The sequence below is a fragment of the Globicephala melas genome, chromosome 14 (assembly GCF_963455315.2).
Source record: "Globicephala melas chromosome 14, mGloMel1.2, whole genome shotgun sequence".
NCBI classification, from domain to species: Eukaryota; Metazoa; Chordata; class Mammalia; order Artiodactyla; family Delphinidae; genus Globicephala; species Globicephala melas.
This window is the reverse complement of record NC_083327.1, coordinates 52,492,769-52,510,416: the sequence shown is the minus strand read 5'-3', so window position 1 is coordinate 52,510,416 and position 17,648 is coordinate 52,492,769. Positions and strand designations below refer to the sequence as shown.

At 39.8% G+C, this 17,648-nt stretch overlaps 1 protein-coding gene across 2 annotated transcripts in view; it reads right to left on the bottom strand.

Annotated features, from left to right (window-relative positions):
* Positions 1–4,120: 4,120 nt before the first annotated feature.
* Positions 4,121–17,648, bottom strand: part of TPD52L1 (TPD52 like 1) — a 99,777-nt gene continuing 86,249 nt past the window's right edge. The window contains exons 5-8 of one of the 2 annotated variants that reach the window (XM_030853543.2): positions 13,987–14,001; positions 12,340–12,378; positions 9,690–9,750; positions 4,121–4,765 (exon numbers count right to left, since the gene is read on the bottom strand). In XM_030853543.2, coding sequence (XP_030709403.1) covers positions 4,637–4,765; positions 9,690–9,750; positions 12,340–12,378; positions 13,987–14,001 — 244 coding nt within the window. In that variant the 3' untranslated portion in view covers positions 4,121–4,636. The other variant, XM_060283585.1, reaches the window with a different exon arrangement.

The following is a 17,648-nucleotide window of genomic DNA, read 5'->3' as shown; positions in this document are numbered from 1 at the left end:
GTGTTTTGGAGTTTTTTTCTCCTGGCATGAAAACATGCACACAAAATAACCCTTGATAAAGTTCAAATATTTGTAACCAGAAGATTTCTGTGGCCCTGGAGTTTTATTTGGGTTGTTTGCCTGTTGTAATTTTCATAAATCCACACAGAGACTCTCGAAGTCTTTACTGGGTCAGACTTAATACTGGTCACAATCATTATCTCAGTTTTCCGTTTACCTACCAAATGAGGGTTCACATTTAGTCCTAAACCTTCCTTATTGGGCTAATATATTTAAAAACAGAAAATGTAATGGTGTTATAAATAAAATATCCTTTAATAAGGACAAAATGAAGACCAGTAAAAGAAGATAGCTATTGCGTTCACCAGCCGATGTCTACAAATAGTTAAGCATTATCAATCTAATGGTTTTTTCTTCTTAGATACCTGTGCTACTTGTCTGGAATTGGTCTTCTGAATAACAAACCCTAGAACTATGTTGCCGAGTAAATAATTATTCTTGGGTTGAACTGTTGGTTCGCAGACCGGCTCCCCTACGCGGAGGGCAAGGAGAGACTGCAGAAGAGGCAGCCACTCCAGCTTAGTAGGTGGCCAGTTCATAAGCAAGGCAACTTACATATGCAGCTTGTCTGGGGCGGCCTCAAGACAAGATCTCTGCACTCGCCTGTCAGAATCTTGAATTTATATAGAAGCTTTAACTGGCTTCAGTCAGTCGTGTACCGTCCAGATGGTCTCAACCATTACCGTCACAAGGCAGCTTCCTGAAACAGCTCCTAGTGTGGGAATGGTAGGTGGAACACACATTACACGCAGAGGGATGGGGGTGAGTAGCCTCCAATTGCCTGGGCCCAGCTCTCTGGTCAGCTGGTGGTCACATCCTCCTGATGACCTGCAACATGAACTCAACAAAAACAATTCCTTGTTACCTCTTGGTAATGAGGAAGAGACTACCCCCCACTCAAAAAGAGGAGCAGCTGGAAGGGTTGGTCTGCAGGGGGCACCTCAGGCTAGTTCTCCCTGCCTGGTCCCTGGGGCTGATCCGGGTCGGGTGGAGGTGGGGGTGGTTCTATCTCCAAAACAGTTCCTTGTTTTCCCATTGTCTGTGGGCTACCATTTCCCTAGCTCTTACGTAATTCTCAATGCCCTTATATTTGACAAATACTAATTCTAACAGAATGGCCAACCTGTTCGTCTTAAAATCTTGTAACGTATGCTCTGGGATAAATGACTAACGAAGTGCCTTGGGAAGAGCATCCTCTGTACCCAGCATTTTTATTTAAGTAACTTGCCAGTCTTTATAGACAAAGTGAGATTGGGGATGATTTCTATGGGAAACTTAGGATTATGTGATTTGTGCTTTGCCTTGATATATATACTCTTTATGGTAGAAACTGAAAGTCAAGTAGAAATGCAGAATAAAGAATTTTACCATTCTTAAATAAAGATTATCAAAAATAACCGTAAAACTTTGCCAAATATAATTTGAAATTATATTTGAACGCCAGGTTTGAAGAAGTTGCTTTACATGTCATATTTAAATCACTTTTTAAACTTATCACCACCTTCCTTTATTGTACCCATCCACACTCCAATTTAATAAAAAGGGAGAGGAGAGGCTTGGGGTTAAAGTTCACAACCTTATGCACCATTTTACAGTGAAGTTCAACAACTTTCAAGCTGATGGGTAATTTTGGAACAATGCACTGTGGCAGAAGAGCCGCTTAGATTCCCAGAGTTCTCTTCACGTTGACCACTGTGAGTGGCATGGCTTATCAGGACAGTTCGTTCTGTTGTCTATGGTTCAAGAGCAGATTTATAAGAAAATGTGTAATTTAGGGAAAGATACAGATTGCTTTGCTGACATGACCTACCAATAGTCATAGTCTATGAGATTTGAGTTTAAGATAAATTTGCAGTGTAAATTTCTGAATACTTTCCATCAGAGCAACAGGATTTTAAAAGTAATGAATGGTTAAATTACAGAATGGCTTACTTAAAAACAGTTTATTTTGTAATCACAGTTCACATTGGAGTTTTCAATTATTGAGATGTATTTTTGGTATCATACATGTTGTGGCATTTCGTATACTTGGCTGGCCTGACCTGAAGTCGTTTTGATTTGTTAGCAAAAGGCTATGTCCATTGCGTGCAAATACTGTTCAGTACTTGTGGAACACTTTAAACTACTGCATGTGAACTAAGCCCAGCTGGACAAAATAGGGCAACTCAGCGGCCAGTCAAGTTGGGACATACTTGCCTGTGCAAAGTCAGGGAGACACGAGCAGCCCCTGAGTAAGCAGTGAGAAGATGAGACCTACCAACCAAAAACTGATTTAATTATTCTACTCACACATCTCATGACAAAATGAAAAAAGAGATGTCATGGCCATTTTATCACTCCCAGATGAGAGGGAATAATTTTAATTAAAAACAAACTTTTCAATTAATAGAGGTGATGTGAATATAGTTTTTAAAAAACTGATGAAATTAGAATTTTTGAAGAATGGTTTAAAATAAACAGCTAGGGACTTTCCTGGTGGTCTAGTGGTTAAGACTCCATGCTCCCAATGCAGGGGACCCGGGTTCGATCCCTGGTCAGGGAACTAGATTCTGCATGCTGCAACTAAGACCTGGCGCAGCCAAAAATATTAAAATAAATAAAACAAACATAAAATTTATTTTATTTTATTTTAGCTTTGAGGCATTAACACTAATTTTCTTGATTATTTTTCTACCTAATTTTAATACTGTGTTTTCAGATTGTAGGGTTGAGACTACTGTGTGCAGAAATGGGTTGGTGAATGAAAATACGTTTATAGCAACATAACTGCATTTTCTAATACAATGCAGGGTGCTGAATGCAATCAAAACAATGGCAGTGAGTTTACAAAAGGTGACCAGGCAACTGCAGACTGGTCACAGAGAGACGGAGGACACGCTGTAGCAGGGGGTGAGCAACACGGTCACAAGCCACTTTGGCTTCAACCAGCAGGCTGGAAGGATAAATTAGGGAGAATGCCAACGCTCCTACTGGCAGGGCTCCTTTGTCCCCTCTGCTTCAAGTTTATAGCCCCACACCTATTGCTCCTGAGATTTCAGGCCTCAGAGATATGTGGCCCTGAACCAGTTCGATTTTCAGTTAGGTGTATGGACTGTCCTGCTGCATTAACTTCAATGGAAGTTTTTAGGTTGGTCTTACTTCACTATTTACATATATCCACTTCTATTTAATAATAAGTTAAAAAATGAACAGTGGGGCTTCCCTGGTGGCGCAGTGGTTGAGAGTCTGCCTGCCGAAGCAGGGGACGCGGGTTCGTGCCCCGGTCCGGGAAGATCCCACATGCCGCGGAGCGGTTGGGCCCCTGAGCCATGGCCGCTGAGCCTGCGCGTCCGGAGCCTGTGCTCCACAACAGTGAGAGGCCCGCACACCGCAAAACAAAACAAAAAACAATGAACATACTATCTCTCTATAGTATGTATATTATATGTATTATATATTATTTATATATAATATAGTTATATATATTGCTATCTATATTATGTATATTATATGGATTATACATTATTTATATATAATAGTTATATATATTGCTTATTTAAATTGTGAATTTTTAGTTGGTAGGTCTATTCTACATTCTACAGTGTACATTTAAAAAATGTAGCTATAGGAAGCTACTAACAACAAATGCTACCTAATAACAAATGTATGTTCCCATTTAGAAGAAAAAAGAAGCATATGATGTGGAAGGTAAACAGTACTGCAGAAATCTGGTTGTACTGATTGATGCTTTTTTCATTCTTGTGAGCAATTTGCAAACTGGAAACCGTTGCAGAGCCCTGCTTCTCCCATTTTCTAGCAGTTCCCTTTTCAGCTATCTCTTGCCTACTTAACTCAGTAGTTACCAAGTTAACTACTACTCTAGGTAGATTAGAGAGAATTTTAGAATTGTAGATTGTTTCAGCATCCTAAGGTAGTTGAGGTTATAATTACTTACATATCCTCTCTCATATTTTCCAAATTAGCAGAAGTTGGTTTAAAATAGCATCTGCAGAATTATACCTACCACCTTTCAAGGTCATCAGCAGAACTGAAACGTAAAGAAATTAAGAATTCAAAGTCATTAAAATCAATTATTTTAATTGCTTAAATAAACATAAGGAATTAAAGTAGGCGAGGGAGATCGGAAGCAGTTTGATGAAATTCTCAGTGTCATCCCATTCACTGCTAGAGACGGTCAGAAAGAGCCCCATCCTGTGGACAGAACTGAAAGGGGGCACTGAGCCTTCAAAGACATGCACTTCGTACAGGAGTCCAAGCAAAAATCAAAGCAAATAATTAATAGCTACATGTTTGGAAAATATGTTGAATTACACAAAAAACAAGGGTCGTGACCAACTGTGTACCTGCTGGAGCCGACATTTTAAAAGATGACAATCTATGAATACTAAAGTGTGATGGTCACGTGGTCCATCATCAACACAAATTCAAGTGGAAATCATTTAATTAAACTTTCAGGAGAAGCCATTTGAAGAACAAGGTCAAGGCCTGGGTCTTGCAGTGGGATTCTGGTCTTCATATCCGGATGCGCGCGGGCAGGGCAGGGTCCCTGGAGGCGGCTGCGGGCGCGGGCGGGGCCCTAGCACTGCAGCTCCTCCCCCTCGGCCCGCCGCGGGCCACCGGCCGAGCTCTGCGCGCTGGCTTGGGCCGTGGAGCTCAGCACCTCCTCGAAGCTGCCTCCGCCTTGGTTCGTCCCGCCTACTTTCGTCTGAAACGGGTTGAGACGCACACATGCAGTTATTTCGTTATTTCTGTAATTTTAAAAATAAGATCGATTGCTTTCAAGTTCACAAATATACTTGTCTTCTTGAAAGGGGATGCAAAGGATGTAGAGAAGTTAGTTTCCTTTAGCAGGGGGCTAGGATATCATTCATATTTGGGTTCTGCGACTGGACTCGAAACTTTAATTTGTACAGATTTAGTGACTCTCTCTTTGTCTCTTCTACATCAAAATTCTCAGTCCCTTCAGGGGCATATGCAGATCTGTGGATTTGCACCACCTACTCACTCACCCAGAGAACCGATTTAATCAAATGGAATGGGATATTAGATAAATTCCCCCAATTTCACAAATGTGTGAATGCCTTTTAGTGACTCCAGCTTGAGTTTTCCATTTGGGATTTAGCAAGGCAATCTGGATTTCCGAAAAATGTCTCTTGAAAAGCAGAGTGGCTCAATGGAACATGATTTCTGGTTTCTAATACTTTGAGAGTTGGAGATGAATCATGGCTTAAGCACTGCTCCTCTCACATCTTTCCAGGCAGTTGTCTTTATAGGAGGAATATACCTTAAAATGCAAAGTTATGATGTTTTACGAAGCTCTCTTTTTGTGTACGAATATAGTCAGGGGCTTCCCTGGTGGCGCAGTGGTTGAGAATCTGCCTGCCAATGCAGGGGACACGGGTTCGAGCCCTGGTCTGGGAAGATCCCACATGCCGCGGAGCAACTGGGCCCGTGAGCCACAGTTACTGAGCCTGCGCGTCTGGAGCCTGTGCTCCGCAGAGAACAAGAGAGGCAGCGATAGTGAGAGGCCCACGCACCGCGATGAAGAGTGGCCCCCGCTTGCCACAACTAGAGAAAGCCCTCGCACAGAAACGAAGACCCAACACAGCCATAAATAAATAAATAAATTTTAAAAAAATTAAAAAAAAAAAGAATATAGTCAGGAAGAAATCAATTTATAATTAAGAAATATGGTTAAGTGTTTTGAAAAATTCCTTATTATAAGTTCTCTCAAAAGAATATTTAATGGTCCAAAATGCTTAATGCAAGTCTTGTTAATGGCCACATCGGCCTTCCTTTAACCGTTAACAATATGGAAAAATATTTTGAGGAAAAGAAAGGTATAGAAGATGTTGCTCTTCCCAAAATGCTGTCTACACCTCACTGTCACTTATGATCACTCACAAGGACATAAACCACACTGGGCAATGTACCTGCCAATTGCCTGGCCTGCCCTTTTAAAACCTTAACCAGGATTTAAAAGCAGTTCAGTCATCGCAAATCACACACGAACTTTTCTCCCATTGTCACTAAAATCCCTCTCTGCCTCTGTAAATTCAGTTACTAAGTTGAATTTTTCCACTCTGCTTGGGATTGGAAAACTCATTCTGGAAAGTGACAGATTATAAATATTTTAGGCTTAGGAACCACATCATCTCTGTCACAAATACTCAAATCAGCCATTGTAGAAAGCAGCCAAGACAATACATAAGTGAATGAGCATGGCTGTGTTCCATACAGGCTGTATGAATGGACAGTGAAATGTGAATTTCATGTAATTTAATTTTCAAATCACAAAATATTGTTCTTCCTTTGATTTTTTTTAACCATTAAAAAAAAAGTGAAAACCATTCTTAGCACACAGACCGCTCAAAAATAGGCAACCAGCTGAATCTGGCCCATAAACCTTAGTTTGCAGACCTCAGGGACAGAGCACTGATTCCTCCTCCACTCTGTGCTATCTTAGCACTGGAAAGAAGCAGGGGGTTGGTTTCAACTATCTGATTGTTCACTATGGTTATTTCTTTTCCGAGAGAGGCAAGGTTAATTCAATGTAATTAACTCTATTAATAGTTCCCATCTTCCTCTTTAGTCGCATTCTCTTTAGCAATAGAAGTCACACACAGTGTTGAAATCAGGTGAATACCAATTACTGATGTTTTCTTCTGGGCTTTGTTTTGTTCTTCTCTTCTAGTTCCTGATTTCTCAAATCAAAATAGAAAAATAAAGAGGGAGGAAACCACTTGGAAATAAAGCAGTTTGGCCAAGAAAGGAGTGGACTAAAGGGGTTTCCTAACCATGCGGGTTTAATAACTACACACGACAATACTTTAGCCAAGGACCTCCTTAAGCAGAGATGTGAACAATAAGCTTCTCCCGGACCCTTCCCTTCAAAATGGTTTTTCATCCAAGAAGTTGTCACTGTGTCCCCAACACTATAACTGCTCTTTGCAAAAAAATGTTATTTGAATTACTGAACTGGGCTTCCTGATCTTTCTTAATAAAAGTATCCGGTTGAAAGGACACAAAGAAACAGTAAGTATGTCTTACCTTTTTTTATGGTTTTAATTCAGGCCATACAATGTGCTCACCAAAAAGTAAGGGCACTAAAAATATGTTCTGCTTGACATGGGTGCAGAACGGTCAGAGGGGATGTAGTTGTTCATGATTCACTGGAACATAGTAGAACGTTCCAAATACGGTTTCATAGGAGCTGATTCTGGGTCTGTTTTCTGTTTGCTTGTTTTAGGTGAAATAGAAATTGTGCTTATTGAGTGTACAGGTGACACCAGCCAAGATGTCAAGTAATACATTGATGTATTACAAGGATGTAGGCAGAAAGGACTAAATTTTATATGATTTTGATGAGCTGGCAAGTTTTTCATGGGAAATCAAACTATCTACACAATTGGGTATAAAATAAGAATTATCCATTGGGTGCAAATGCCAGATGGTGTGACAGATTGTGTGCAAAGATGGCAGGAACGGACCTCGCTTCACAGCAGAACATTACTTCTAATAGAACACAAATATGAACACGATTCCCTCTAAGTGGTGTTTGAAAAATCAAGCTTAAAGCAGGATGTGTGAGTGGAAATACAGCATATAGACCTGCAAGGAATTTCACTCATCTGTACTGATTCATGAGTCATTCCCTCAGCAGGAAATAACCTCAGGATTGAAAAGTTACAGAAGTTTTGGAGAAGATTCAGAACACAAAAGAAAACTATGCAGAAAATAAACTATACACAGAAGGGTTAAATATCTATTGTTTAGTCTGGAGGGAAAAAAAGGAATGAGAAGTTTGTAATTATTGAGGAAGTGGAAGGTCTGACACACAGCATGACCATTAGCTATTCTCTTGTTGCCTGTGTGGGCCGAGAAAGAGAAACTAGGTGGTGGGTGGGCTGTGAGTCTTGTTAAACCCATGGACAATCATGCAGACATAGAATCTGCTTTCAGGAGGTCTTGACACAGGCGAGTATCCAGTTGGCTGAGTTAGTTTTGTGCATGTCTGAGGAAGGAGGCAGGCTCTGTACCTTCCATCCAGATGCGGTGAGAAAAGTGAGAGGCTGACAGTGTGGATCAGACACTTATCTCATATATGAACTGTGAGCTAACCAGAGTTTCCTAAAAGCAAATGAAAACAGGTTGTTCTTTATTCTTCTTTTGCTTCTTCATACCTCCTTCTTCTAAAGAAAACCTAAAAAGCACAACTTCTCCTATGTCAGAACTTGACAACAGAATCCATCCTTCTTGGATTGTCTTAAGGCTGAGAACCAAATGTTGAGAAATTAACTCCTGGGGTTTTTGGAATCTTTTGTTTTGAAACTAGATATTCTGGCATGAGAAACGTCTGTGACACTGCAGGTCTCTACCCATAAAAAGGTTTTCCTACAAACAGCGGCAATTTAATGGCTCCTCTGGGTCCCTAAATAAATGACCATGTTGACAGGCAGAGCAGTAAAACGGCACAACTAGAGACTGCTGGTAAATGAAATCAATGAAAGCATGGTAAATGTTGAGTAATAATTTCATTCTTGAGCCTTAAACACCTAATCACAGGTCTGGAAAAGAGAAGACTACGTGAAAGCCTCTTCTAAGGGGAAAGACCCTCCAGGTCAAAATCAATAAGAGCATCTAAGACCTCGACTAAGGAGTAACTTATACCCTCACAGACTCATCTGGCAGCACATGTGAGGGTCATATGATTCAGAAGCAGCTGGGTAATCAGCACGAGCCTATATGTGCTTTTGATCTGATTAAAGATCACACATATTCTTAATTTTCCTAGTAATAGGGAAATATAGAAATGGATTGTATGTAAAATAGTGATAATGATATCAAGATGTAATTAAGTTTAGGTAGTATCTTTAAAAAATCTGAGTAGTATCAATGACTTTTCGTGTTTTAAACGTTCTATACAGTTAGGACTAGACTGATTTTACTTTTGCTCTTTTATCCTCTGTACGTTAACTTATCTATGCTCAAACAATAAATTCAATGACTTTTTTTTTTTTAGCACCTACTATAGAACAGGCGTACTTTCAGTTTATACCCAGGGAACAAATGCACTATTACAAAATAATGCATTTTGTGATTCAGCTTTATTTTCCCTCCATGATAACCACGCTGTGCTGTGCTCAGTACGTGAGTGGAGTAGGCACGTGGTGTTGATGGGCGGTGGATGGCAGGATAGCGCATGGAACCAAATTCATTTCTACTGGTCCGTGTCCAAACCAGAGGAGCTCTGAGCTGTTACTGAACTTTCACTTACACTCTGATTTCAGAGTTCACAGATCCTTTGTCCTATCCACAGTCATCTGTCACATATCTGCTTCTTGGGGGATACCATTAAGAGTTCTAACCAGTGAACAGATCAACACAAATCCCAATTCGCTTTCATGAACAGTTCACTTCTGAATGATTTATTTATATAAACAACTTGGTATGGCTACAGTAACACTATTCAATATTGGTTTTCTTTATATATTTATATGTGAAGAAAAGTGACTCTGTGCAGTGCTGCCTTCAAATGCTGGTAGCCCCGCCTTTGGAGCCAATGGCAGCAACGCCTAAGCTGTCCTGATTCAACGAACCCAGCGACACAAAATTCACTTCATCTGTACCTTAAGGCTTGTGACAGTTGTCTCAACCCTCTCCTCAAATGATTTGAAAGTAGGAGAATTCCTAAAATAACAAAAAAAGAGAGGTCAGCTCCGAAGACCTAGCTGTCTTAGCAATCGTGCTGTGCTGCCTGTTTTCTGCTCTTACTTGCAAACATCACCTCTGCACCAGAGTTAGTTGCTGACTTGCCACCTACACCAACCATGTTTTCAAATTTATTTCACTTCTGCTAGGTTAGATCCAGAAACCATAACCCGACGTGGAATTTTTCTAAGTAAAATAGATAACTGTAGAATAAATAATATAGCATTTGGCAAGGATACAACTGTAATAATTCCATGGTGCACTGTACATCATTTCCAACGAGTCAAAGGAGTGATAGCTTAATTTTTCATTTACTAATTAATTGTTTCTATCGTAACACTCCTTTTCCCAGCTCAGTTATTTTATAACCAATAGAAAGTCTATCTGAAGAACGTCACATTCGAGTTTTCCCACTTGGAATTTTAAAAGTCATTTATTTTAGTGAATGTGACACAAGACAGAAATAGCTAAAGGAAAAAAAAGGTTCAGATGTTTTCAAACTTTAAAGTTTTAAAACTAAGCATTTTCTCAACATCCAGGAAGCAGTGTTTCTGAAAGTCAGTGCGCCCATTATTTTAGGTTGAAATATACTCACTACTTGTTTAATGCTTGATCAAAATGGTGCTATTGGCACGTGTTATATTTCCTCCCAAAGAAGATACACTTACTTGTTCTTACCAGACAGAACCTTTGCTGTCTATCGACAATTTATTTGTGACTCATTCACTGTGTTAAATAATCTACATACCGTCTTGTAACTTTAAGATTTAGATCTTTATCTGGTGCTTTTTGGTTTCCTATACGGGATTTGGCCACATGACATTATGAGTTAATGACATCATCACCATTAAAAATGATATCACCAAGTCCAACTAAGGAAACAGGAACTGAATTAAAAATGTGTCCTAAATCTTGTGTTCATGTTGGCTTTCAGCAACGACTGCCATCATTTTCAGGTCAAAAGATTCAATTGAACGTTACTATACTTGATAAGCCACTTGCTATTCTCTCGAGTGCAGAAGAAATAAAATAAGAGGAATGGCCTAAAGAAACTTCATAAGGGCGGATGGTTATAAAATACGGGCTTCACTGTACGGTGTGGGCTGTAGCATGGCTCTAATACTATCAAGAGGAAACTAATGTAGAGGATATGTTTTTGAATGAATTTGGCTTCATTAGGGATTGTCTCCCAAGACTCTGATGCTCCGGATGGTCACAAATGCATTTGCATCCAGGCTGTATGAAGTAACAGTGGTGAGTTCAGAGGGCCCAAGCAAGGCATCACACCTTGTATATGACTCAAACATGAGTCGAATTCCTGTGAGGAATCCTCCACCGTACCTGTCTCATGATGAAATATTAGTGAAATTACATAAGAATGATTCAGAAGTGTACACTTATTAGCACTTTACTTCCACTGCATGTTTTATTTGGCCAAGCTGGTCACATGACTAACTACCTGTCATCCATCAGTTGCACAGGACCACAGTGGGCAGACAGTTCAGCCTAATGGTTCATGGTTTATGTTAGTTGAGCAAAACCTTTTTTTTTTTTTTTTTTTAAAGTTAATTTCAGGCAAGCTCACAAGGAATACATTTGACCCATAAGTCACTAGATGGATTCCTGGTTCACAGAGGAAAACCATATTTTTTTTTTCAAGGCTTTTTTGGACACCCAGACTTAAAATTTAACGAGTAAAGAAGCTCAGAGCTGCAGGCTGCACTGCTCAATTCTGGTGCCCTTATTCTAGGGGCAGCAAGTCATTCAAATATGAACTAAGCCATCTTGAATCTATGCTCTCTACTTACCACCAAATTAGGGGAATCAAATGCTGTGGTTAAACTTCCAAAGTAACCACATAACCCCAGTGTAGAAGAGACATCATCAGATATATAAAACAGACATTCCCCTAATCAAATTACACTAGAGTGCATGTGGGGAATACGGAGAAACTATTTATTCAGATTTAATCATGTCATATACAACTACAAACTTGTAGCACTGCAAATGACCCTGGAAAGAATTTGGCTTCAGTGGGCTCAAACTATTTAGAGTAACTGAACTCCCTCTAGAATGTATTCACACCACAGTATATGATATAAAGCAGGAAGAAGAGGCACAGTTCTGACTGAAGTGAGGGAGGGTCCCAGAGACTAGATCCCCTCCCCTGGAGCCCCAACCAGGGCAGCCCAAGGAAGCACTAGGGCTCCTGGAAGCACCAAGGGAAGAGCAGTAAAGCTGGTTCTAGCCTCTTATTTTTAAACATGATGAAAATGCTGTCACTGAGGTGACCTTCCCAAGGCTGCCAAGTTCACCCCTCAGGTCACACCAATCAAGAGTGGCTGGACTTAACCCAGTGTGTCTGGTCAATAGCCCAAGCCCATGACACCTACAATACTTATACAGGGTTGTCAGCCTTTTTTCCTGAGGGCCCTCAGAAAAGAGCATAAGATAGGTCATGGCATTTCCCTTTATATAAAGAAGGAAAAACCCCACAAAGTATCAATAAAGTTAACACTTCATGCACATTATACACTGATATTATGTAAAATAATTTACACAGATTACCTCATAGCAGGCATACTTATGGAATGGCGAATGGAGTAGCTTCAGGGCAAAAGCAGATTAAAGGGAAAAAAAAAAAGAAAGAAAAAAAGATAGCACAATATAAGTACATGAGAAACTCCCTATTCACAGTTTCAAAACAGCAATTTCAACTATCTGAAGTGTTCCCTGCACACCCCACCAAGATGAGATTTGTTTTTGTTGGGTAGGATGGGCCACAGTCACTTCCAAAGGAATAAGGAGACCAGGTGGTCCATGGCTGCATATTATTTCACTTCCTGTAGGTTCCCTGTAGGCCAGGGAGGAGAGGAGGAGACTGTCTGGTTTGCCCTAGGTCAGCCCAACAGCTGGTGGACATGCTCACCTGGTCCAGCTCCCTTCTCCTGTTCAGGAAGACAGTAAGGGGCAAGGGGCAGTGCCTAGCACATAGAGCCAGGCAGCTAAAAGCTAATCATTCCATTGCAGAGAAGCACTCCAGAGGACTGTGTGTAGTTAACATGAGTCAATCAAGGAAACACATGCCAGGTAAACGCAATTCACACAGTCCAACATGGTGGCAGGGCTTCTGCATCCATCCCAGGACATCCGGTACAAAGATCAACTTTTCTGAGAACTCTTAAGATCATCAGCCTTCTCACCCTGTTGATACTACAGCGGCTAACTCGCCTTCCCTCTGATCGACTGCCTGTTATTTCTACGTGAGTTCCACTCGGAAATCAGGCTGCAGGAAGGGAGCAAGCAAAATGGGGTCCATTTTCCTAGGCTAGCATGCCCTCATCCAATTTCCACCACAGTCCCGGCCTTCTCTTCTCCCAGGAAGCTAACAGGTGGGGGATCAGACTCATCACCTTCCCCAACAATATCCACTGAGGTCATCAGTAGGGGCGGCACTTTACTAGAACTCAGAAAGAAAAGGACAAAGAAGTGCAGGGGATACTTACGGTCTTACCCTAGACACTCCATTTAGAAATCATAGGCAAATATTTCCTCATAAGTTACATTAAAAAAAGAATTACTAAAAGAACTTCATCAGCATTATAAATTATTCATCTCTTTAAATACAGGTAGTTTTCTTAATAAAAAAAATTTTTTTAAGGCATGTAATAAGATTCTACCTAAAAGGAGGCTTAATTCAGAGACCTGGGACTGACAGTTGCACACTTGCTAACATTTGAGCTCTTCCGGTGGCCTTTCTCCGCTTCAACTTCAGAAGGTACAGAGAGTTGAAGGTAAATCATCTGCCTAAGTAACAGTTACTAGGAATTCAGAAAAACACAATAATCCAGAGGAAAAAACTCCTGTTTCTCGACTTCACTTTCTGAAAGTTTCGTAAACATACGCAACTCGCAATTGTCACTTTCCTCTTCTTTGAATCTAAGGACCTTTGCCAGTGTAAGAAGGCATGATGCAGAAGGAGATTCCTGAGGGATGGCTCAGCAAGTGAAAGTCGTGTAAATGATTCAGAAGTGAGATACACAGGGGTTGAAATAGATTCAAATGCATTAGGTGCCCTATACTCTGTAACTCTCCCTGGTTGTGAACACTCTCAGCAACAGAGACCTGGTCTTTGGCTGAAGCGCACCCACAGTGGGGCTCCGGGGAGGAAGGGAGCTGCTAGGGAGCTGGCAGGGCCCTGGGGGCAGCGCTTACCCGATGGAGTGAGACCTGCAGCCGGAGCAGCACAGGAGAGAAGAGCAGGAGCAGGGTTAGCACATCAGGATGCAAGGAACCGGCCTCACTGCCCACTGTCCCCTCTTTGAAGAGCCCCAAGGAAAAGACGAGGGGACCCCATTTGTTACTCTTTTTGAGTACACTGACTTTTCAATGTCTTCACAATTACTTTACCAACCTACCGTATGTGTGCTTCTCACTATTTTTCTCATGGACATATAGAGGTGGCTGGATTCTCTAATAAAGTCACACGCCTCCTCCAAAGATTTCCTCTCCACTAGATCACACGCAGTTTGAACAAATTCACCGAGAAGTCCCAAGAAGATGGCAACATTATTAATATAAAAGTGATTCTAATAGCTTGCATTTCTTCAGAGTACTTTCATAAATGTGACCTTATTTTAACTTCAGAGAAAACAGTCTAGTTAGGTAGCTATTAACCACGTTACCTGACAGGTGGAGAAGAAGCCAGAGCAATTCCGTGACCAGGCTCAGGGGCCTTCACTTAGTGGCCGTCAGGAGAAAATGAGAACCTTAGCTCAGGAAATCTTATTTATTTTTATAAAACATCTAAATTAAATCCTAACATAGTGCTTTTCATCCAGTTATTAAAAGGCCCAAATGCTAGGTTTTCAAAACCTGTAAGCATTAACTTTTAATTATTTTAAAGAAAAACTGAGAGGGGATTCCCTGGAGGTCCAGTGGTTAGGACTCTGAGCTCTTACTGCCAAGGGCCAGAGTTCGATCCCTGTTCGGGGAACTAGAATCCCGTAAGCCTCGCGGTGCAGCCAACAACAACAACAACCAAAAAAAAAAAACCCCACAAAACTGAGAGGTACTGTTTTTCTTCTCAGGTATCTGAATTTTTCTGTCAATCTTTTTGAAGAAGTTCAGAAATTTGTTCCCAGAATTCACAAAAGAATTTTATGGTATAACCAACAAAATATAAAATAATATGATACTTTTAAACTGAAAAGGGGTTCAAAGTAAAATGCCTGTGATAAAATTTTAAAATTTCCCCACTATCATTTTATAAATTGGCAAATTAATTTGAAGGAAAAATTTAAAACTTACTAATTGTTCTCTTTTGAGAATCGTTATTATATTAAACTTAAATACTTTTCAAATATGACTTTTACATATATTACTTGTTCTAGTATAAAAGTAACAATTCTTTGTAAAACTTTTTGCTTTCACAGAGAGTTATCCTCATTTATTTCAAATGTTAGATATTATAGTTTGAGAAAAATATAGGCCTGAAAATATAGGTCTACAAAATATTACAGGCCCATAGTTGAATGTGGACTACATGTCCCAACATTTTTAGCCACAGTTTGTAACGGAAGTTTTGTATCCTCTACACAGAGCCATAATCAATGAAAAGTTTGGAACTCCTGGGAAACAGGTTATCCATTGTGCTAAAACAAAGCCACACTGAAACAGGAGGAAAGGCAGTCAACACAACCTTGATATTATGCCCAGCTCTTGTAGGAACATGAGTATGTCAACATGCTGCACGTGTGAAACACAGTCCTCGTTCTCTACAACTTATGAAACACACTGCACTCCTGTTCACGGACTCTCCCAATTTCAATCCTGTGGGGTCACCTTGTAACTGAGACAGTCACTTAGTAAAGGTAAAAACTGGCATTTATTGAGTGCTTAATACATAGCAGGCTCTCTTTTGCTACTTGTATAATAAACTGAAGACGTTGTTACTTTTATCCCCATTTATAACTGAGAACAGCCACAGATTCCTAGACGCCACCCAAGACCTACTGAGGTGCAACCTTGGAGAGAGAGGTGGAATCTGGGAATATGCATTTGTCAAGCTTCAGAGGTGTCCCTAAGGTCTGCTACCGTTAGAGAAACACTATTCTAGTCGGCAGTATTATGCCACTGAATCCCAGTGTTCAAGTGAAAGGTTTCAACTACGTATGTGGAGAACAAACTTTATAAACATGACAAAATATATTTTCTTGGATATAACTGGTGATAAGGTCTTTCCTGTTTTAAGGAGTTATTTAATTAGTTTAGATAAATGTTTTAATGCCACTGAAATGACTGCAAATTTTTATATAATAAAGTTAGGGTTAATTCATAATCCAGAATATTTACCGTTCATCACACACTGCCTCTGAAGAATTTTAACTGCTTTTTGTTATTGCTTTATTAGCAAAAATGAAGATAAAGCAATGTACTCAGATTCATGCACATGTACTTACTTAACTCTAGCCTCATGAATGCCAAGTTGTTAAGATGATGCATGAATTTGGGGCACAATCCAGTAATTTTTGACGTCAAAAAATAACTTAAACACAAAGATATAAATATTTGCCTCTAGGTATCAAAGCTGCAGGGTAACAAAGAAAGCAATAGTTTAAGAATCCAGTAAAATAATACACACATATTTTTTAAAAAGAAGAAATATAAAATGTACTTGAGAAGTTTTTAAAAAGTGAATTTGATTTCTAGAGAGAAAAATGACATTGATTTATACAGAAAAATCTCCTAAACATATCAGCCAAATTCAAAATAAACTATGAGAGGTATTTAAACAAGCAAAAAAAATGAGAGTAACAACTCTATGTAAGATAACTTCCTAGTACATAATATGAAAAATAAAAATGGTCAATACCACATTGTTTTCCTGGTGCCTATAGTGAGGTCATTTGGTTCTCAGTTCAAAATCTTGATATTCACCCTAATTTTATATAACAAATACTGAAAATAACCAAAATGAACAAAGGGACTGGTTTAAAAATTTTGCTACAGCTATGCACTGGAAGATAATACAGCCATTAAAAATGAAGATGTAAGGACTTCCCTGGTGGTGCACTGGTTTGGAGTCCACCTGCCAATGCAGGAGACATGGGTTCGATCCCTGCTCCGAGAGGATCCCATGTGCCGTGGAGCAACTGGGCCCATGGGCCACAACTACTGAGCCTTTGAGCCTCGAGCCCGTGCTCTGCAGCGGGAGAGGCCACTGCAGTGAGAAGCCTGCACACCGCAACGAGAAGTGGCCCCTGCTCTCCGCAACTAGAGAAGGCCTGTGTGCAGTAACAAAGACCCGATGCAGACAAAAATAAATAAATAATTTTTTAAAAAAATGAAGATGCAATAAACATTTATTAACATATTCACAATACATTGCTAAAGTAAAGAAAGAATACTACCAGGAGCATACACTATATGGTACCTTTTTAGAATAAAAGAATAAATATCTATGCATTTAGCATAGAAAAAATACATGTACTAGTTGGATATATACAAAAATGTAACCAAGAATAGTTTATCAGAGAATATTCCACTGAAGGCATATTTTAACTTATTGTTTAAATTACAGTGATTAAAATTCAGTGTGTGCTGCATTCTTTTGAAATCTCTCCTTATTACTGGTGATTAAAGGCACCCTCTATCTTCTATTTCTACTAGGTCAGGTCCTAGTGGAAAGGGCATCTCTGGGACCAGGCCCACTAAGCTGACCTTCAGGCAGAAAATGTCCCAATATAAAAATGTATCTCAGTCACCAATACTATCAGCCACATAAAATTTTAATCCAACTTAAAAAAAAAAGAATGTGTTAGGAAGACCAGTTGAGATATATATATATAATGCTCCCCTTCTCTCAGAAAGCCAAA